The sequence below is a fragment of the Gymnoscopelus braueri genome (genome assembly GCF_963280865.1).
Source record: "Gymnoscopelus braueri genome assembly, chromosome: 13".
NCBI lineage: Eukaryota > Metazoa > Chordata > Actinopteri > Myctophiformes > Myctophidae > Gymnoscopelus > Gymnoscopelus braueri.
The window spans coordinates 8,448,505-8,472,263 of NC_137615.1; the positions used below are offsets into that span (position 1 = coordinate 8,448,505).

The following is a 23,759-nucleotide window of genomic DNA, read 5'->3' on the forward strand; positions in this document are numbered from 1 at the left end:
GCGCACGTACACGTCCCCGCTATAAATACCGGGGTGAGCGTGCGCGGTCACGCGACCCGTGCGCGTCCACCGTGCTCGTCCGCGACTGGCCGAGAGGGGGTCACGTGGGAGAAAGCGCGGTCTGGCGAATGGGCGGGAGCGTCGCGTGACTGCGCGTTAAAGAAGCATACAGCGACGCGTGCACGCGCATTTTCACTGTCGTTCCTTTTGTTACGTTTATATAGAGGTTTTATACTTTAAAAACATGTCCCTGCACTGTAGTGAACTAAATATGGAATATAACATTATAATATAGATAAATAATGGTTTATTTAGCTCTACTTCAGGGGACTGGGACACAAAACAGCTTCTCCTTTCTTTCTGTACAAGAGGCGTTCCAGTGGCCATCTTGTTTTTATTAACATGTAACAACCACACTGTTTAACTATGGTGATTCTCCAACATTTTCATGTCAAAGGACCCACAAATTAATACACTTATTTGCCCCGCGGACCCCCATCTGAAAATATTTTGTGCCACGGACCGCCGCAAAAGAAGATTTCTCAAGATTATTTAAAAAATAATAGATCTACAAGCTCACTGTGCGTCACAATGCATTGTGAGCTTGTAGATCTGCTATTTTTTTAATACATTTATGGCATTTTAAAATAAACTGTTCCTCATTTTACATGAGGACCCCCTGGCACCCCCCCAACGACCCCCTGGGGGGTCTCCGGACCCCACTTTGAGAACCAGTGGCTTACACATGCATGGGCATGGCCACGTATTTAGACAGTATAATTTATTTAAAAAAAGCATGTACATCTTAACGTGTCAAACTGAAACATTAAATGCAAACAATCTTGGACAAAATTAGACCAGCTTCAGGTCCGTTTCTATTCAGGCACATGCGGCGGGCAGTCCTGACTGGCCATGACCTCATAGCACATGCGCCGGAGAGGGGTCCTTCATCGACTGAAAGATTGAGGCGCGGGTGTCGCGCTCACTGTAGTTTATATTGTTGTGTTTTGACACGTTTATTGTTGTCTATCGGTACTAAAACATACATCTAATGGTTATTGTTCTGCATCGGTATTAAAACACACATTTGACACGTTCAGTTATGGAGGAGGTGGACGTGGAGCCCCCAACTACTGTGAGTAACTCACTATAACAATAACAGTGCTTTTCAACCTTTTTCATGCAAAGGACCCCTAAATTGATAAACATTTGGCCGCGGACCCCCATCTGAAAATGTTCTGTGTCAGGGACCCCCAGAAGCAAAGATTTGAGTTAAAAATGTTCGCTTTAAAAAAATATAAATATTCAAAGATATGCAAAAAACATTTAAGCACTTTGACGTTCAGTTGGATTTCATAAACATTCCATCATTATTCCAGTTAACATTGAGCTGAGAGAGGTAGGCTGAATTGACAAAAACTGATCTCCTCAAGCAAAGTATTGTGACTTTAATAATGACTCTTTGTACAATGGTTTTCAACCCTTTTCATGTCAAGGAGTGGACCCCCATAATGATATGTATTTGGCCTCGGACCCCCATCTCAAAATGTTTTGTTCTAGGGACCCCCAGAAGCAAAGATTTGAGTTACTAATGTTCGCTTTAAAAATATATATGTATCTAAAGATTTGCACAAAATATGTTCACGATTTGCTTTTTAAATAGCAGATTTACACGCTCATAGCTATGAGCTTGTAGATCTGCTATTTTTGAATAGGCAAAGTATAACATATGGTTGAAGTGATTGTGAAGCTATATTAACTAATTTTGCACAAAAAAAAAATGTAAATGAGTAAATGCAACTCATTAGTACCCACCTATGCTGTGATCTGTCTAGTTACTGTACATATACGTTTATTACTAATGTTGATTATGTCTTGTATATTACTGTATATTATGCATGTCTATAAATGTCTCGATTAATTGAATACACAGGACCACAATGGAAACAAGCTATATATTGTATTGAAAATATATTATTTTATTGAATACTTTGTTAACATATTGCAAATGGTACAGTGGTATGATTATACATCAATGATGCTAAAAGGATAAAACAAAAAGCCCTAAGAAGGGCTTGTTTCCATTGTGGTCCTGTCTGTCTATTCAATAAATCGAGTAAATCAGGTTCCCATACCGAGAGTCGAACCCAGGCCCGCCTGGGTGAACTGAAAACCAGGAATCCTAAACCGCTAATTGACTTTATGGGAAATCTCAAATAATTGCGATGAGGCAATTATGTAATATTGTGACAGGCCTAATGAATCATACGGTGTGTTATTTCCATCCAGCTCATTCCTGACGCCAGGCAGCACTTAGGGTTCGTCTGGGGCCCTGGAGACATCCTGGTTTATGACACCCTGTTCAAAGCATCAGGTGAGTGCAGATGAATCTACATCAGATGAGATGAGCTTCTGTCTCTGTGTGTCCGTCCAACATTTTTCGTCATAGTTTTAGTCGACGAAATCAACACTGGCAGGGACTTATGCCCTCCCCCCCATCCAATCCTTGATGCTGAGTGCCAAGGAGGGAGGTATTGGGTACTATTTGTTTTGTAAATCTTTGGTTTGACTCGGCCCCGGCTGGAATTGAACCCTGATCTCCCACATGTAAACTTCCTTCATTAATAATGAGCACATTATGCATGGAACGCACAAATTGACTGATGTGTTGTGGTTGGTGCGGGGTGATTCTACTCGCAATAGTGGAGATATGACACTAAATACAGGTTTTCTCCCTGAACTTTTAAATGGATGTAAAACCAGATGACAAGAGCTGACTCTACATGACTAGTCACTAGTCTTCAAGAGACATAAAAGGTGGCTGCACACGCTGGTAGCCAAAGTGCCAATATTTTATTATGGATGCAGAATATCTCCACACCACAGTAATAAATGATTAATAATAATACACTTTATTTCAATAGCAATTTTCAAAAACAAGCTTACAAAGTGCTTCACAACACAAACCACAACAAACCAAAGTGTCTGGAAAAAAAGCAGAAAACACGGCACGCCACAATTTAGAATTGCATTGAGTGTTCTGTGGCAGTGTGTGGAATGCATGCAGTCAATGTATGGAATACTACGCATGCATAACGTGTTTCCTAAAGCGTTCCATTCTTCCCCTCTCAGGTGCAACGGGGTCAGGCAGCCCGTTGATTCATGAGGTGAGGAAGGATGAGGACATTTACTCCCCCATTTTACGCAAACTCTTCAACGAATCCCATCTCATCTTCGTTGGGCTGCAGACCATCCGAGAGGACCTGCCCAGCAAGAACAAGAAGCCCCAGTAAGATCCACAGTCCACATGGTCACGATTAGGACTGCAACATTTTAATCAAATGAATCGATTTAAACCAAAAATAGTCATGAATCATGAATATAGTCATGATTCTCTGCTTTTGGTATGACATAAATCACATTAAAACAATATTGTCTGAAGCAGACGCATAAATAAATACATGTATGTACTGTATATCTCTTAATTTCTCAGATTTGTCAGTATCAGTAAGAACTACAGGTCTGTCATACGAGCCTGCATGGAGGAGCTACAGCAGATTGCAGGTACACTGTTTGCCCCCTTTACATTGCAGCTTAAGCACCACACCACACCACACCACACCACACCACACCACACCACACCACACCACACCGCATCAAAATATCTTCCGTTTCCATTACACAAAAGTACCCCCTCTCAAATCCACAGGTATGAGTAGCAGACTCAGGCCATTGACACTCATTTGTAATGTAAACATAGATGGAGGTCATTGCTTTTTGTCTAACAATGTAATGTAAATGAGTGGCCAACTGTCCTGTATAGAAATGCAAATCGCATGTGCACGTGCGGGTGAACCATTTGGTTCGGGCAAATGGATCCTTATAACTGTGATTATAATACAATATAAATTATAATGTATTACAACTATGCTATTTATAATACACTATAATGGCTTATCATGTGTGTAGCTATTGTTCTTGAGGTGATAAGTAATGGCTGCGACGGAATTCACACATTAACTCAAACGACGCGAATACTAATGAAGTACTCTAATCAGGCAGTGATTAGAGTACTTCATTAGTATTCGCGTATGCGCGTCATAGCACAGCATAAAGGCAATAAAATGTTGGTTTTAGTTCAGTCTGCTCCTGACTCTTGGAAACGAAGATGGGACCACGACCACCGCCAAAAAAGAAGCAGTTCTTTCAAAGCGATCTGTTTAAGAGTTGGGCTGCTGCAGCCCCGGCTTGTTTGTGTCTTCAATGCCAAGTTAATACTATTCTGTAATAGATACATGAATGCTTGCTGTTAACACTGCTATTATACCTGATAAGCCTAATCAGCATCTATTTATAACAATCCTTGCGCTCTACATGGTAATAATCCTGGCTTTGCATTGAAAATGCATCTAAGGCTAAAAGCAGCTCGGAAGTGGTTGAGTTCAGGTGAACATCAGAAACACTAGAAAATCAGTACAACGCATATTGCGTGTGGGCCAAGCGCGCGTGCAACATTTTTACATTTAATTAATTTTGTGGGCCACGTGCAACATTTTTACATTTAATTAATTATAGACGTGCGCATGTGCGCATGCCGTGTGTGTGGGAGGCAGGGAATAATCATAGTATACCCTCCAAAAAAATCTAGAACACACCACTGGGTGAGGGCATGCATATGGAAAGCCGCCTTTTAGAGTCACATATTTGAGTCTTATGCATGTATTGTACACGGTTCGATCTGCTATAGTCACATATTTGATTTGACGCATATTTGTCTTATGCATATACAGATTTGATCTGTTCTGGTGACATACAGTACATTATTCTTTTAGTCTTTTATGCATTTATTGGATGAGTTGAACTTGAAATATGTATTTTATCTCTTTTACTCTAGTTTCAACACAAGACGCAGAACTGGCCAACAAGTACGGGAATCAGGTATGGATGTTGCAGTATTTACAGTGCATGCATGCACGCAAAATACGATATTCAGACATTCACACCCTTGCATTCAAATTCAGTTTCTAAGGATTATGGCAATACCTCTCTATTATACAAGCGTACATTTTTCATTTGGTAAGATATGTATCTTATCAAATGCTGTATGCATTGTGTATGCAGAGTAAATACTGCACATTTAGAGGAGATGTTTTAGGGTTACCATTGTCACTCTGGTTTGTCATGCCCAGGTGTCCATTCTGATGGCCATAGAGCTGATCTGGAATCTGTGTGAAGTGCTGTTCATTGACGCTGCTCCAGGTAACAGTCCGGCCTTCTGTGTAGTTCTCAGGACCTCCGTTTCACACGTGTGTTCGTTTTGATCACCTTCGTCTTAGTTTGAGTCAGTGGTGGAAAAAGTACTGAAGTAAAAGTATCGATACTGCAATATAGAATTACTCCGTTACAAGTAAAAGTCCGGAATTAAACATTTACTTGAGTAAAAGTACAAAAGTAATGGTATCTAAATGTACTTAAAGTACCAAAAGTAAAAGTACTCATTATGCAGAAATTCACAAGTTTTCAAATGTTTAAAATGTATAAAAAATCTTTAAGAATAGCAGATCTACAAGCTCACAACGCGTCGCTTAAGTAAAAGTACTGAACTTCCAGTAAAGTAAAAATACCTCAAAATTGTACTTAAGTACAGCACTTGAGTACATGTACTTAAGTTACTTTACACCACAGGTTTGAATCCATTTGATGAACCACATTCAAGCAGGAATAAATCCAAATGTATTCTAACATAGTGACTGTGTGATGCTGTCACTTGAAGAGAGAACTGATCTACAGCTCATTGTGACACAGTCACTTGTAGATCTTGTTTCTTTGAAATATTTTGAATATTTTGGTGTGTGTGTGTGTGTGTGTGTGTGTGTGTGCGCGTGTGCGCGCGCCATCAGCGGGCTCTCTGTTGCTCCACCTGCTGGACTGGGTGAGGCTGCACAAGGCCGATGTGGAGGAGAAAGCCAGTGAGGTTCTGCAGAGCGAGAGCCCTGCTGAACACCACAACTACTGGGACGTGGTACGTTGTAATATTAACACCACAAACCGATAGTTACGTATGTAACTATGGTTCTATGAGTCCCGAATGACCGCCTCTGGCGGTTAGCAGGGACGAAATAGAACTACTGCACGCAAATACACACACACATGCACACAAACCTACCAACGGCACACACACACACACCTACCTACTGCACTCACGTTGTACGCACAAGCGCACAAACCTACTGCATGCACGGCTTGCACACACACGCACTCTCCCACACACACACACACACACACATCTTTCCACACACACATGCACTCTCCCCCACACACACACACACACACACACACACACACACACACACACACACACACACACACACACACACACAAATACACACACCTCTTTCCACACACGGCAGCAGTGGCTCAGGAGATTGGAAGCCTTATTTGATGTTTGTTGTATTCCTGTTGACATTAAAGGGGCTGTAAGTGATATTGTTTTGTTAAAGTAAGTGTTAAATAAATATCTCTATATTGTGATATCATTGCTATACAGTGTTTGCTCAGTAAAGGGGGTCTGCTTGACTCCCCAGCTCTTTAGTAAACAGACAATACTTTTTCAGGTCAAGATATGAATTTCATACTATCAGGAGAGAGATTTAGGCTTTTAGCTCTGCTATTTTCAAAAGAAATGTATACATTTGAAAACGTGAAATGGGACATTCTGCAAAAAATTTAAGTACATTTTGATGCCAATACTTTTTTTACGCAAGTACATTTTGAATTCTGTACTTTTACTTCTAACAGAGCATTTTCTATATTGCAATATTGATACTTTTACTTAAGTAAAAAGATGTGAGTACTTTCCACACCACTGCTTTAATTGCAGCATGATGTTGTAATTGAACTCTCATCCATGGCTTGTATGTTTTTGTGTTGCAGGTGTTGAGCTACGTGCTGCAGGGTAAGCTGGAGGAGACGCGTCAGATGCTGGTCAAACAGGCCAGCCTCCAGCCTGCGTCCAGGAAGATGTTCAAACTGATGGACAACCTGCTCAGCAAGATGCCCACTTACAACGTAATGCAAGAAACACTGTTATTATCATCATGTAGACAATGTACAATTCAGGCATTTAGCAGATGCTCTTAATCCAGAGTGACTTGCAAGTGTGAGCAGAATACGTAGAGCAGACATGAACTCTAGTCCGTTGGTTCTCAAAGTGGGGTCCGGGGACCCCCAGGGGTACTTGAGGGGATACCAGGGGGTCCCCAGCTAAATGATGTATAGGAACCAAATGGACCCTTATGGGTCTGTATCTCTGAGAGTGTACAAATGGAACCAAATGGACCCTAACAGGTCCATTTGGTTCCATTTGTACACTCTCAGAGTTGAATTAACATTGATTTTACAATATGAATTGGGGTCCCAGAGATAGAAATACCATTAAATGGGGGTCCGTAGCCTAATGCATGTCAAACTGAGGGGGGGTCCTTAAATTACAATGATTGAGAATCACTGCTAGAGCCGTAAAAATCTTCTCTTATGGGGGTCCCTGGCTTATCTTTTCAAATGGGGGTCTGCGGGCTAATAAGTGTCAATTTAGGGGTCCTTGACATGAAAAAGTTTGAGAACCACTGCTCATTGAAGCAGTCTACCACAGTGCCCTACGTTTTATTACTGGCGATGATATCACACCCATCAATGTATTTTATATGATAAAGTGGGTTGGCCATCTCTCGCAGTTCGTAGAGAGCAACATCGTATGTTAATTATTTATAAGGCCTTGTGTGGTAAGCTTCCTTTGTACCTATCCTCACTTTTAGAACCAAAGGTTACTGGACATTCAACACGTTCACAAACACACATTAGATATACCAGTCCACGTAAGAGCAGTGAACAAGGAAAGACTGCCTTCATTTTATTATGCTCCACACAAATGGAACAAACTTCAGGACTCTCTGAAACTGGTGCGATTGGTCTCAAATAGAGACATTTAGGGTGCTTCTTGAGGACACACTACATAGTAACTGCACCTGTTTCATGTAACACTATATTTATTTGCATCTGTGACGTTGTAATGTGATTCAAATGTTTGCTATTGTTCTTCATTATGTATGTGTTTTATATGCTGTTATCAGGGCGTCCTTGGAAAAAGAGAGCTTTGCTGAATAAATAAAGGAAAAAGAAAGAAAAACACATGAGTAGAGTACAGAGAGAACAATGTAACGTTTGACGATCTACTGTTCAAATGGCACATATCATAAACAAATCATAAACACAATGAGATGAAGAGGTTTATGAGCAGCATACAATTCTAAAATTGTTTTCATTAGAAGTGGTACAGTGCGACACAGATTTAATCCAGTTGCCCAACATGGCAACTGGATAACACCGGTCTACTACCGGTTTTAATTAAATTATGAGTCCAGAATAGGGTACGCTGGGGTTCAAATGGTGAAGAAGAAACCCCCCCCTCCCCCACAAAACGTCATTAATCATTATGGTGTGCTGATGGTCCATCCAGCCTGCTGGCAGCCAGACGCTGACAGACTTTGATGTGAAGTGGAGACAATGGCATGAAGAGGTGGACCGCTGTCTGCAGGACAACTCCTTCAGCAGCAACCCTCACCTAGAGGTCATCTGTAAGGTCAGTATACGTATGCTGTTGCTTTTTCAAAAAATATCCTTCGGCTAGGACTGTGCAGCAGCATTCTTTATGGCGCCGTGCTTCCCACCGTGTTTTTAAAAGCATCTGTCATTTTAGATTTTAACCACTTTAACCATTATCTTATAGTTTGGCTATTCAAAAATAGCAGATATACAATTATGAGCTTGTAGACGGCACTATGAGCTTGTAGATCTGCGTTATTATTTTTTTAATCATGAATATTTGTGCAAATCTTTGAATATATATTTTTTTAAAGGGAACATTTGTAAGTCAAATCTTTGCTTCTGGGGGATTCTACAAGTCTTTTTGAAAAAACTTCTGTTGCTATAATCAATGGTTCTCAAACTTTTTCATGTCAAGGGCCACCCAAAATGTGTAAATAAGTATTTGGCCGTGGACCCCCATCTCAAAATACGTTGTTCCAGGGACCCTCCAGAAGCAAAGATTTGAATAGCCCAAGTATAAGATAATGGTAAAAGTGGTTACTCAGATGCGTTCCTGGTCTTAACTCATTTAGTGCCACTGGACGTAAAATACGTCCCCAAAAAAAAAAAAAAAAATTGAAAAATGTTCAGAACCCAAGATATGATGATTTGAAAATGTTCTGCTCCATTCACTTCTTGTTTAACTTCTTACTGAAAAAGGCTGTATCTCGGCTCCTAAGCACTTTTTTTTTACAATGAATTTTGGCTGTGGCACTGAATGTTTTTTTTTTACAATGAATTTTGGCCAGTGGCACTGAATGAGTTAATGGGTTAAACAATATGACTTCCATTTTTTTTCTCCTTCTGTGTCTCTTGTGTAGATCCTGGTGGGTGATGAAGACACCATGCTGGACCACAAGGAGCTGCTGAGTACCTGGTACCACTTCCTGATCACCAGACTATTATACTGCCACCCGACCGTTAAACCCACGGAACTGCACTACTACGCACAGGTAAGAGATACCGCCCCCTACTGTCACGATACAGTACTGTCAGCCTACTGTCAAACCCACTGAACTGCCCTAACCCATTGAGACCTGAAGCCGATTCTACATGTCTCCTAAATCTCAACAGTTTTCTGAAAAACGTATGTTTCTATATCAGTGGTGCTCAATCTTTTTCATGTCAAGGACCCCCAAAATGATATGTATTTGGCCGCGGACCCCCATCAAAATATTTTGTTCCAGGGACCCCCCAGAAGCTAAGATTTGAGTTAAAATGTTCGCTTTAAAAGTATATATATTCAAAGATTTGCAAACATTTTCACGATTTCTCAAAAATAGCAGATCTACAAGCTCGTAGCGCGGCACTCGGTGCCGCGCTATGAGCTTGTATATCTGCTATTTTTGAATAGCCTAAAGTGTAAAATAATGCTTTTTAGCTCAAATCTAAAAATGACACAGTTCCAGGTCTTAATGGGCTAATAAGCACAGGTAGCGTCATATTAGATAGCTAAGTATGTACGTCTGTATGTGTCCCTTTTTATGCCCATATATGGAGTTCCATGTTGAAGCATGCCCCAAATAAGTCCAAGCCAGTCTGTGACATCAGTACTATGATGTCATATTGATGACATCAGGGTTCTCCATTTATTGGATTTTATTCATGTATTTATTTGCAGATTTATCGATATTATTTTTCTGACCCGAACCGACTTCCCACTCGACGCATCACTCCCTCGGGTCCTCAGGCTCACACGCCACGCTTCAAGTCGTTCAGTCAGGCGGCCGGTAACCTCCTTTGAGCGTGTGATGTCACAGAGCGATGTCGGAGCGTGTGACATCATCGGTCATATAACTGTCCAATGCGCCAGAATAGTCTCCATATATGGGCACTAGGGGCGGAAATCGCTAGGTACCTGGACCCAGTTGCACCACCTCACACTAAGGTCAAACTTAGCCTAGTTATAGCTTAAATGGCTTTAAAAAAAAACATTTAGACCAGGAAAGTATCTGTGTCATTTTTAGATTTATTTGGCTACTAAAATAGCAGATCTACAAGCTCATAGCGCGGCACCGAGTGCCGCGCTATGAGCTTGTAGATCTGCTATTTTTAGAAAAATCATGAACATTTGTGCAAATCTTTAAATATATATATGTGTGTGTGTGTGTGTGTGTGTGTGTGTGTGTGTGTGTGTGTGTGTGTGTGTGTGTGTGTGTGTGTGTGTTCCAGTCATGCATGACCATGTTCCTGGACTCGAGGAGCGTCCCAGAGCCTCTGGACAGCATTCTATTGGGAGCTTTTGAGTTTGACATCCACCAGGTCATCAAAGACTGCAGGTAACACACACGCACGCACTCACAGACAGACGCACACACACACTCAATTGGACCTCACTAATGCTCTTTATAAGCTGGCACCATTTCTGTCTGCTCTGCGTCTCAGAGGAGGGCTGTGGACAGTTTCAATTATATCTTGTTTCAGCATAATATGCTAACTTTCCGGGAAGAGAAAAGGCTGTAGTTTCTATTAGCTTGGATGATGTCATTCACTGGTATGCAGGTTATTGAACTGTCCACAGCCCACCAATGAGACACAGAGTGAGTAGTACACAAACGGTGCCGTCTGTGAGGTAAGTAAGCTAGTAAGGACCAATCTGAAAATGTGCTAAAGTGCTCCTTTAACCTTTTTCAATCCGGGAACGCATCTGTATCATTTTAAGATTTCTTTGGCTATTCAAAAATGGCAGATCTACAAGCTCATAGCGTGGCACTAAATATTTTTTATAGCGAACATTGGTAAAATATTCTGTTCCAGGGACCCCCCCCCCCCCCCCCCCCCCAGAAGCAAAGATTTGAGTTACAAATGATGAGTACTTTTCCATGAATTTTCAAAAAAATTGCAGATCTACAAGCTCATAGCGTGGCATCTGCTTTTTTTGGAATTGCCCAAACAAATCTTAAAATGTCGCTTTAAGATTCCCGGTTTGAATGGGCCGTATGTGGTTTATAGGGGTGTCACGATACTCGATACGTATCGAGATCGAACCGAAAATGACGTTCGATACAGTGTATCGAAATCAAAAGCCGTATCGCGATTCAAGGGTTAATTAAAAAAAAATACTCCCACGCATGCGCACATCCGATTGCACGTCCGGGTGAAGCCATGCTGCGAGCAGCTGTTGTGTTTTTCCGTGCATCGCGCATGCGTGCTTACGACGGGGGAGAAAAAAAAGACGACACGACCAACCCCCACACACACCACACACAGAGGAGTTTGGAGTAGAGAGAGAGAGACCGCTGTAGCGTTGCGTCGCGTCTGTACTACTACTTTACATTTCACCATGGCCACTTCTGAAGCCAGTGATGGTAATGATGATACACAAACGGAAGAATTGGAAAACCCTCCCGCTTCCTTTAAGTCAAAAGTGTGGCTATATTTTGGCTTCCCAGTGAATTATGAGGGCACCCGATGCGTTGTTGACAAAACGGCTACCGTTTGTCGATTATGCTCCACATTGATAGTTTCTCCGTCTTCTTTTTCCCCTCTACACCTATACCTCTCGGCCAAACATCGCCGATCTACAAGCTCACAATGCCTCACAGCGCGAGGCGTTGTGAGCTTGTAGATCTGCTATTTTTGGCTAAAGTTCACCTCAGAAAAGGGATGGGGTTAAGGTAAAAAAATTAAAAAAAACCTGTTGAAGACCCCTGGCTTAGCTTATTATTCACATTTCTTGTTTGTTAAAGCTCTTACCTGTTCAAACAATGTGAACATACTTTAAGATGTTTAAGAACATGTAGCCAAATAACAGTTGTCTTTGGATCCTTTTTTGTTCAACTTTGTATTTAGATTTTATTTTGTTATAGAGCTTCTTGTTGTTAACTCATCTTAAAGAAGAATCTGAAAATGACAGTTGTTGTAAGGGCATAAAACCCTTTTTGTTATTCTCATTCTAATTTGATATTATTCAAATAAAAAGGGACTTATTGAGAAACATGTGTTTTTCTTTACAAATCAAGACAATAGCCTAAATTAATAATCATATAGCCCTCAAAGCTGAAAAAAAGGACGTTTAAAAAAAATGTATCGTATCGAAAATCGAATCGAATCGTGACCTTAATATCGAAAGTCGAATCGAATCGTGGATTAGGCGTATCGTGACACCCCTAGTGGTTTACAGTTGTAATAGTCACTTTGTCTTGACAACAACAATAATATTTCTGTTGTCTGTTGGTTTACAGTATCGCTCTGAACAACTGGTGGTTTGTGGCTCATCTGACGGATCTACTGGATCACTGCAATCTGCTGCAGTCACACAATCTACAGTAAGAGCTGTCTTCTAAACCACGTCTACTCATATAACACTTCACATACAACTATGTGTATTGTATTCATATAAACCATAAACCTATGTGTATTAACATCAAACTATGTGTGTTGACGACAAACTATGTGTATTCACGATAGGGCTATCAACTTTCCTCAGAAATGATATTCAAATATTGGCCTTAAAAATTTGCAGATATTCGAATGTATTCGAATATTTTTATTATAAAAATATATATATATATTTTTTTTTCTTTTTTTCAAAAATATTTTGTATTCTTTTTTTGACAAACAGTACAAAAAACAATGTATCGAGTGCTCGGATCCAATAAAACATATCTTTTGTTTGTTTTTGTAACTTCATACATTGTTTTTTGCATTGTCCCTGTCAAATAAACATACATTGTATTTATATATTAAAAATATATATACATTTTTTTTTATTAGAATATAAATTTTCATATTTGAATATACATATTTTCCCAATATTCGAATAATATTTGAATATCGAATATTCGTTTGACAGCCCTAATTCACAATCACATCAAACTATGACCAATGCAAAGACACCATGATATCTTGTGGCATGAAGTTTTGTTTTGTGTTCAGCTTTGGATCCAACCTGAGAGAGTTTCTCCTTCTGGAGTATGCATCTGGTCTGTTCACTCATCACAGGTGAGACTGTCCTGCCGCCATATATCATATTTATGTGTTATTATTAGTAGGGTAGGGTACTGAAATTCAGTTCCAAGTCGGAACCTAATCCAAAGTGGACCGGCCGGTACCCATAAAAATAACTAGCTTATCGGTTACTAAACGCACTAATAGCTGTTCATTATCATACGCAGTTTGTACAATTAACCCATTAAGACCTGGAACGCATCTGTGTCACTTTAGATTTCTTTGGCTATTCAAAAATAGCAGATATACAAGCTCATAGAGCTAGCTATGAGCTTGTAGATCTGATATTTTTGAAAAATCTTGAATATATATATATATATTTTTTTTTAAAACTGTTAGGATTTAGAAAAAAAATGTAAGAATCGCCGCAGGTCTTAATGGGTTAATAGTAAATACTAGACTGGGATCAATGCGTTACGCAGTTGTCTGATTTGGTCTAGAGCGGATATGGATAATAGCCTGTGCTCCTCCAAAAATGATTTCCCTCGGCCAGAGTAATTTTATGAGTATAAATGTTTGACCTTGTATTATTATTTTTTTTTCTCTAAATTCAGAACTGAAAAGGGGAATCGATCAAATCCTAACATACCCATCCCTGATTATTAGGCTTCCACACAATGCTAGACTGTTAATGCTGCTGGGATGCTAGGGAAAAGGGTACATGTGGTTAAGTGTGTGTGTGTGTGTGTGCGGCTCTTCCATGTGCAGTCTGTGGCAGCTGGCGGTGGACTACTTTGACCATTGTCCAGAGTTTGGTCGTGTTTACCTGGAGCTGCAGATTGAGCGAGTTCCTCTGGACACGGAGCGCAAGGCCCTCAAGGTGCTCCGCATCTGTGAACAGAGACAGATGTCTGAACAGGGTAGGGTATCTGTCTCTGTCTCTCTCTTTCTCTCTTTGCTCTCTCCTATATCTACACTTGAGCGTTGACAGTTGTATGTTTTGTCACGTGGTTTCCCCAGTGAGGAGCATCTGTAAGATCATGGCCAAGCGAGCCTTGAGGAACAGCCGTCTGGGGTCAGCTCTGTCCTGGACCATCAGAGCCAAGGACGCTGCCTTCGCCACCCTCATATCAGAGAGGTCCGTACAATGACACAGCTGTCATCAATGTCGTTCTTTTCAGTGTGATGCATATCAGTGTCCCCAAGTCAGCATTGGATTAAATTAACCCTTTAAGACCTGAGAATATTCTAGAAATGTCTTCTAAATCCTAAAAAGATTTTGAAAAAAAACCCCAATTTTTCAAAAATAGCAGATCTACAAGTTCATAGCGCGGCACTCGGTGCCGCGCTATGAGCTTGTATATCTGCTATTTTTGAATAGCCTAAAGAAATCTAAAGTGACACAGATGCGTTCCAGGTATCAATGGGTTAATCCCGGCTTGTGTTCCTCATAATGACATTTCATGAGGACCACATTCCTGATTTGTTTAACCCATTAAGACCTGAAGCCGATTCTACATGTCTCCTAAATCCCAACAGAATTAAAATAAAAAAAACGTATGTTTCTATATCAGTGGTGCTCAATCTTTTTCATGTCAAGGACCCCCAAAATGATATTTATTTGAACGCGGACACCCATCTCAAAATATTTTGTTCCAGGGACCCCCAGAAGCAAAGATTCGAGTTAAAAATGTTCTCTTTAAAACAATATATATTCAAAGATTTGCACACATTTTCAAGGTTTTTCAAAAATAGCACATCTACAAGCTCGTAGCGCGGCACTCGGTGCAGCGCTACGAGCTTGTAGATGTGCTATTTTTAAATAGCCAAAGTGTAAAATAATGCTTTTTTAGCTCAAATCAAAAAGTGACACAGATGGGTTTAGATCAGGCCTCCTCTTGATTTAAGGATTTAGGGAAAGATTCAGGATGGGGTTGAGGTCAGGATTAGGCATTTAGAGGTTAGGTTTTAGAGTCATGTCTGATTTATTCTTTATACTTGTTGTGCATCAGTGTTGCATACCGAAAATAGCCAACCTAGATCGGTTATTTTCGGTGTGCAACACTGACACTCAAGATATGACTCAGGCTTTAGATTTAGGGTTACAAATGGCTAAAGAAAGGCATAAGTATAGTAATACTGTGTGTGTGTGTGTGTGTGTGTGTGTGTGTGTGTGTTAGTCAAAAAGCCTGGCAAAGTACTGTGCTGTCTCTGCTATAATTGGCATAATGGTGGAGACGCTCCTACTTATACCCATAGAGCACTGGTTTTCAACCAGTGGTCCGGGGACCACCAGTGGTCCTCGAGGGAGTACCAGGGGGTCCCCAGCAAAATGAGTAAACATAGCGTCACAATCATTTTAACCACTTAGCTTTGGCTAAGAAAAATCTTGAAAAAGTGTGTATATCTTTTGAATATTTTTATTTTTTAAAGCTAAAATTAACTGATATCTTTGCTTCTGGGGGTTCCTGGCACAAGACATTTTCAATTGGGGGTCCGCGGCCAAATGTATATCAATTTAGGGGTCCTTGGAATGAAAAAGGTTGAAAACCACTGCCATAGAGCACTGAGTGACATGCTTACAGTATCATGAAGACATATGCCATGGTTTTGTTCATAGTAAAACATGTAACCTTAACTGTAACTTTTAACATTTGTGTCCTCGAATGCTCTCCTTTATGTGGACATGAATACGTTGTTAAAATGTGTGTGCGTGTGTGTGTGTGTGTGTGTGTGTGTGTGTGTGTGTGTTAGGTTCTTGCAGGACTACTGTGCACGAGGGGCCTTTTCAGATCTGGACCTGATTGACAACCTGGGTCCAGCCATGCTGCTCAGCGACAGACTCACTTTCCTGGGTAACACTCTCTCTCTCTCTCTCTCTCTCTCTCTCTCACACACACACACACACACACACACACACACACACACACACACACACACACACACACACACACACACACACACACACACACACACACACACAGGGCCAGCCATTAACAGCAGTTTGTGAACTTGTGACTGTTTGTCACATGGTTAATTTTATCAACACATCAGCTGAGGGGACATTAAATCACTACACACTTGACCGTATAGTCGCTGTCGGGCCGTCACATGACACGTGTGTGTGCGCACACACACACACACACACACACACATTGTGAGCCTGTATATGGGCTATTTTTGGTGCGTGACACAGCACACCACAGAGTATACTGTAAAACGGGCATAACCCCTTCTTTTTTTTTATGTGAATTGGTCAAACTAGCAATAGAATACACAGAAGCATCTTCCATAAAACCCAACTGGTGTGATATTTCACACCAAGTTATATAAAGCCTCAATCTAGCGATTTCTTCAGCTGGGTCGGCTGTATGTAGAAGAGCAAAGAAACATTCTAATGCCTAAAGCAGTGGTTCTCAAAACGTTTTCATGTCATTGTTTTGTCACTTTTGGACTGTAAAACAAAACTTTAATCCATTAAGACCTGAAACTGGCATTTTTAGATTTGAGCTAAAAAGCATTAATTTACACTTTGGGCTATTCAAAAATAGCAGATATACAAGCTCATAGCGCGGCACCGAGTGCCGCGCTACGAGCTTGTAGATCTGCTATTTTTGAAAAATCGTGAAAATGTGTGCAAATCTTTGAATATATATATTTTTAAAGCGAACATTTTTAACTCAAATCGTTGCTTCTGGGGGGTCCCTGGAACAAAATATTTTGATGGGGGTCCGCGGCCAAATACATATAATTTTGGGGGTCCTTGACATGAAAAAGATTGAGCACCACTGATATAGAAACATACGTTTTTCAGAAAACTGTTGAGATTTAGGAGACACGTAGAATCGGCTTCAGGTCTCAATGGGTTAATCCACGTTTCCAACCTCCAGGGAAGTACCGCGAGTTCCACAAGCTGTATGAAGAGAAGCGCTTCACAGAGGCCGCCAAGCTCCTGCTCTCCCTCATGACGGCCAAGATCGCCCCGCGCAGCTTCTGGTGGACCCTGCTGACCGACGCCATGCCTCTGATGGAGCAGAAAGAGGTCAGTCAGTCAGCGCTCGGGATGGTAAAGTGCCTACCCACCACCAGTGGTGGAAAAAGTACTCAAATTCTTTACTTAAGTAAAAGTACCAATACTGCAATATAAAAATACTCTGTTACAAGTAAAAGTCCAGAATAAAAAATGTACTTGAGTAAAAGTACAAAAGTATTGGCATCAAAATGTACTTAAAGTACCAAAAGTAAAAGTACTAAATATTTGAAAATAGCCGATCTACAAGCTCACAACGCGTCGCGGTGCGACGCGTTGTGAGCTTGTAGATCTGCTATTTTCAAATAGCCTATAGGTATAAAATAGGGCTAAAGTGGTTAATGTATGTTTTGTGATATCATAATTTATATCTGAAAAGTAACTAGTAACTAAAGTTTTCAAGTAAATGTAGTGGAGTAAAAGTACAATATTTGCCTCTGAGATGTAGTGGAGTAGAAGTAAAAGTAATGGAAATTGGAAATACTCAAGTAAAGTACAAATACCTCAAAATTGTACTTAAGTACAGTACTTAAGTAAATGTACTTAGTTACTTTCCACCACTGCTACCCACCACCACCGCAGAGGTTGTGGGTTCGGATCATAGACGGTAAAAAGAATGAACAGCGTTTATACGCCAATAGAGTCTACAGACTCTACAGTAAATGAAGCCTATTTTTCAGCAATTTCAAATCCGCCGTCTTTCTGTATCGCTTCGTATCCTACGCACCCGGAAATGAATGCTATTGGCTGGGTTAGGGTAGCTTGTCAATCAAGAGCGGGGGGCGGGGAATGAATGCTATTGGTTGTGTAGCTTGTCTATCAAATCATCCCGCCCCTCCAAGAGCAAACCCTACTCAATCAATTTTAAAATAAATGGGACCATAATTTACCAAAACGCATATCATGGTGACTGAAAGAAGAATTTTAAAACTAGCGATTGGAAGCATATAGTATTTATGACAATGTTTATTAAGGTAATAGAATCAAGGTCCGGTCATGCCCCATATCTCATCTCACCTTCGACGGTCAGGTCATCCCCTTCTCCTCGTCAGTCACAAATTTGGGTGTTAAATTCGACCCTCACCTGACTTTCAATGACCATATAAAACATCTGTCCAGAACTGCATTCTATCATCTCAAAAACATCTCCAAACTCCGCCCCCTTCTAACCCTGTCAGATGCAGAGAAGCTTGTCCATGCCTTTGTCTCCTCTATACTGGACTACTGCAACGCACTCTTCATTGGGATTCCTGGCAAAAGTATTCAGAAGCTGCAATACATCCAAAACAGCGCTGCCAGGATCCTAATGAGAGTTGTTTAACCCATTAAGACCTGGGGCAATTCTTAAAAATGTTTTCTAAATCCTAACAGTTTTTTGAAAAAAATCTGGAAAATATTTTTTCACGATTTTTCAAAAATAGCAGATCTACAAGCTCATAGCGCGGCACTCGGTGCCGCGCTATGAGCTTGTATATCTGCTATTTTTGAATAGCCAAAGACATCTAAAGTGACACAGATGCGTTCCAGGTATCAATGGTTTAAGAATGATCATATAACACCGATCCTATTTTCACTGAACTGGCTCCCCGTCTCAGCCAGGATCGACTACAAGGTCCTACTAATCACCCACAACTGCATAAATGGACATGCCCCCTCCCTACCTACAGAAATTAATTAAGCCCCCACAAAATTCCACCCGCACCCTCAGATCTACGAGCAGATTCCTCCTCGATGTCCCTGGTACAAATCTACGTACTATGGGGGACCGGGCCTTCCGCTCGGCAGCGCCGCGCCTATGGAACAGCCTTCCTATTGACCTGAGAGCACCACGGACCCTGGACTCTTTTAAAATAGGCCTGAAAACGTTATTGTTTCAGAGGGCATTTTCGTGTTGCATTGTTATTTAGTCACATCTGTTGTTTTACCATGTGGCACTCTGAGATTCCTTGTGAATGAAAAGTGCATTACCAATAAAATGTATTATTAAACATTTGAATTCCGTAAAAAGAAGAAAAAACTACAATAAAAAATAAAAAGTAAAATTACAGTGCAGAAGAATGATTGAAAATTGTCAATGAAAGGCAGCAGGAAACAGACAGGTTTTGAGCTTTTATGTAAAAGAACAAAGGGTTGCAGCAGACCTGCAGCTTTCTGGGAGTTTGTTCCCAATATGTGGTGAATAGAAACTAAACGCTGCTTCTCCACGTTTAGTTCTGATTCCAGGGACATAAAAACAGACCTTTCCTTGATGACCTGAGAGGTCTGGGTGGTTCATGATGTAGCGCAAAAGATGATAAATCCATTTAGGCCCTAAACTATTCAATGCTTTATAGAGCAACATAGTATTTGATATAAATTCTTTAGTGGCACCTCGTTGATTGTTGTTTCTTGGTCTTTTTCAGGTGATCTTCTCAGCAGAACAAACCCACGAGCTGATGTTCTGTCTGGAGGAGTTGACGTCCTCCTTCCAGACCAGCGCTCCCGGACCAGACGGACCCGTGCAGGTACACCCATCCATTAGAGTTCTCAGTCGCCACGACTGATTTCAGTCATTCAAGCCAGCATGTCTTCCATCCAGTGGTGGAAAGTAACTTAAGTACATTTACTTAAGTACTGTAATTTTGAGGTATTTGCACTTTACTTGAGTATTTCCAATTTCCAATACTTTTACTTCTACTCCTACTCCACTACATCTCAGAGACAAATATTGTACTTTTACTCCACTACAATTATTTGAAAACTTTAGTTACTAGTTACTTTTCAGATTATGATATTATCAAACATACATTAACCACTTTAGCCCTATTTTATACCTAGGCTATTTGATTTCACAACGCGTCGCATCGCGAGATTAGAGCATTTGAAGTGGTCAAACTAGCAATAATATGTTCAGAAGCATCTTCCATAAAGCCCTATATGGTCTCTGATATTTGAATAAAAGCAAAGGTTAAAGCCTCAATCTGCGATTTCTTCACCTGGTTGGCTGTATGTAGCGGTACTGTATGTAACGGGATAGTGTGTTACATACAGTCTAGCATACAGTCTGGGACTCGGAAGCTCTGATCATGATGTGAATATAAACCGGATGTGAAGCCTATTTAGCTTGCTGCTTAGCAGAAATGGAAATTAAAGAATAAAATGTATTTTCGTGAACGGAAGTGCCAGTTTCCTCTCTCGGATTTTGGGAGGTGTAGTTCCAGACTCTATATAGCATTCAGGAGGTGTAGGTCCAGACTCTATATAGCATTCAGGAGGTGTAGTTCCAGACTCTATATAGCATTCAGGAGGTGTAGTTCCAGACTCTATATAACATTCAGGAGGTGTAGTTCCAGACTCTATATAACATTCAGGAGGTGTAGTTCCAGACTCTATATAGCATTCAGGAGGTGTAGTTCCAGACTCTATATAGCATTCAGGAGGTGTAGTTCCAGACTCTATATAGCATTCAGGAGGTGTAGTTCCAGACTCTATATAGCATTCAGGAGGTGTAGTTCCAGACTCTATATAGCATTCAGGAGGTGTAGTTCCAGACTCTATATAGCATTCAGGAGCTGTAGTTCCAGACTCTATATAGCATTCAGGAGCTGTAGTTCCAGACTCTATATAACATTCAGGAGGTGTAGTTCCAGACTCTATATAACATTCAGGAGGTGTAGTTCCAGACTCTATATAACATTCAGGAGGTGTAGTTCCAGACTCTATATAACATTCAGGAGGTGTAGTTCCAGACTCTATATAACATTCAGGAGGTGTAGGTCCAGACTCTATATAACATTCAGGAGGTGTAGTTCCAGACTCTATATAACATTCAGGAGGTGTAGTTCCAGACTCTATATAACATTCAGGAGGTGTAGTTCCAGACTCTATATAGCATTCAGGAGCTGTAGTTCCAGACTCTATATAGCATTCAGAGATTTTGGAATAGTTGTCTGGCTACGCGAGACTAGTAACAGCAGGAACAATATTATTAAAACATCATAATTGTACATATTGTGTGGGGAGGGGGTCGTGAGATTTTATTTTGCTTTAATCCATGTACACCTCTATGTCCATTATCCACAGTGGTGGAAGGCTGATCATAGTCACTGCTTAAATCGTTTTTAGCAGCCAAGGCAGACTGTATTTTAGTTTTAGTTTTTTTCCATTTATTTTAAGCCTGTTAAAAACTCTTTCAGTGCCACAATACGTCAAATACGTCATGAGGCCTGACGCCCCGTGTGCCACACTACGTCAAATACGTCATGAAAAAAACTCCAAAATATTTATTTTTATTTTTTATTTTTATTTTTTTTGAAAAACATGTTCAGAACCCAAGATATGATGATTTGCTGCTCCATTCACTTCTTGTTTAACTTTTTACTGAAAAAGGCTGTATCTCGGCTCCTGAGCACTTTTTTTTACAATTAATTTTGGTTGTGGCACTCAAAACCAAAATTCCATAAATAAGCATGGCATTGAAAGAGTTAAAAGTACAAAACAAAATAGCAGATCTACGACCTCTCAACATGTCGCTTTGTCATGCGTTGTGAGCTTGTAGATCTGCCATTTTGTGCGACATCGTAGTGTGATGAAGTATTGCATTAATTTACAAAAACAAAAAAAGGCAAACAGAAACAACACACAAAGTTTAAATAAGGAGATACAAGGTTTCTGTGTGTCATTTCAGGAAGAAGACATCACCAAGGTGGAACTCCTGAGGCTGGCGTTGGCCAGGAACCTGGCCATGGCCATCGTCAAAGAGGGGACGGTGGAGGCCTGTTGTTGAATGTGGCCGTAGCCACTATATTGTTTTCTTTGTTTTTGTACTGTATATAAAACTTAACAAATTAAAAAAAAATGTGCTCTTTGATAAAAAAAAACACTTCTCGTGTTCTGAGCTCATGATTTATGTATTATTTATACATTTCCCCAACAAGTACATTGAAGTGCAGTCTTCTGAGGCAGTGGTGGAAAAAGTACTCAAATGTTTTACTTAAGTAAAAGTATCAATACTGCACTGTAGAAGTACTCTGTTACAAGTAAAAGTCCGGAATTCTAAATTTACTTGAGTAAAAGTACAGAAGTACTGGAATCAAAATGTACTTAAAGTACCAAAAGTAAAAGTACAAAAATGTTTGAAAATAGCCGATCTACAAGCTCACAACGCGTCGCAAAGCGACGCGTTGTGAGCTTGTAGATCCGCTATTTTCAAATAGCCTATGTATAAAATAGGGCTAAAGTGGTTAATGTATGTTTCGTAATATCATAATTTATATCTGAAAAGTAACTAGTAACTAAAGTTTTCAAGTAATTGTAGTGGAGTAAAAGTACAATATTTGCCTCTGAGATGTAGTGGAGTACAAGTAAAAGTATTGGAAATTGGAAATACTCAAGTAAAGTACAAATACCTCAAAATTGTACTTAAGTACAGTACTTGAGTAAATGTACTTAGTTACTTTCCACCACTGTTCTGAGGTAGAGTGTCTGACAACAAAGAGACATCCATTGAGAGAAACGTAATGTTTTTTTTTGTCAGGCAGGGAACAGGGAATACATCATACCGTTACGGTACACACGGCAACACATTTAGACACATAATTTGCCATGTAGCAGATACAGTACATCTATAATCAATACTGTACACACGTGTTCCAATCCAAGTACTACCGGAGCAGAGTTTTAAGTTAATGTAGACCATTGCAGATCTCCACCATCGGATGGCGCCAGACTAAAGCAAAGGTAGGTGGGGGATGATTTGGTCTTGGGTAAATCTACAAGCTCATTGTGAGCTTGTAGATCTGCTATTTTCAGGGCATTCATTTACGTAATAAACATTAAGAAGTTGAAATATGGAGGTGCGAAGATTCTGCCCGACAGCAATGATCTGCTGCATGGCATGATGAGTGTACAGTGGTACTTTAGCAATTAAAAACTATTAAACTAATCAAAGAAGCTGTCGTCATAATACCATAATGAGAAGCCAAAAATAAATAAATCATTGGCTACTCTAAATTGTAAAAAAACCCAAAAAACTGTTTAATGTAACAATCCAAAGTGACGACAGCAAATGTAGGCTACTTGATTAAACAGCATTTACTTTTGATTGATTAAAACTGTTAAGGTAAAATATTGCTTAGATATGACAAAAATAGGAATGAATTTGAATGCCATTATACAAAGGCTAAAACTAAACATCTCTTGTGTTTGATCTTGATGA

At 40.2% G+C, this 23,759-nt stretch overlaps 1 protein-coding gene across 1 annotated transcript; it reads left to right on the forward strand.

The window, feature by feature from the left end:
• Positions 1 to 966: 966 nt before the first annotated feature.
• On the forward strand, positions 967 to 23,131 carry nup85 (nucleoporin 85). The gene is made up of 20 exons (XM_080447135.1): positions 967 to 1,135; positions 2,290 to 2,374; positions 3,133 to 3,289; positions 3,494 to 3,564; positions 4,895 to 4,938; positions 5,190 to 5,259; positions 5,901 to 6,022; positions 6,934 to 7,068; positions 8,516 to 8,638; positions 9,465 to 9,596; positions 10,816 to 10,922; positions 12,828 to 12,911; positions 13,522 to 13,587; positions 14,302 to 14,453; positions 14,554 to 14,671; positions 16,288 to 16,388; positions 17,424 to 17,575; positions 19,966 to 20,067; positions 22,230 to 22,509; positions 23,024 to 23,131. The coding sequence occupies exons 1-19, from the start codon at positions 1,103 to 1,105 to the stop codon at positions 22,326 to 22,328; spliced, it is 1,953 nt and encodes a 650-aa protein (XP_080303261.1). The 5' UTR covers positions 967 to 1,102; the 3' UTR covers positions 22,329 to 22,509; positions 23,024 to 23,131.
• Positions 23,132 to 23,759: the final 628 nt, after the last annotated feature.

Excerpts from the sequence above, each read along its gene's own strand:
- nup85 (XM_080447135.1), top strand. The coding sequence starts at position 1,103 with ATGGAGGAGGTGGACGTGGAGCCCCCAACTACT. Across the intron at positions 2,375-3,132 it reads CACCCTGTTCAAAGCATCAG|GTGCAACGGGGTCAGGCAGC; the intron begins GTGAGTGCAGAT and ends TTCCCCTCTCAG. Across the intron at positions 10,923-12,827 it reads CAGGTCATCAAAGACTGCAG|TATCGCTCTGAACAACTGGT; the intron begins GTAACACACACG and ends GTTGGTTTACAG.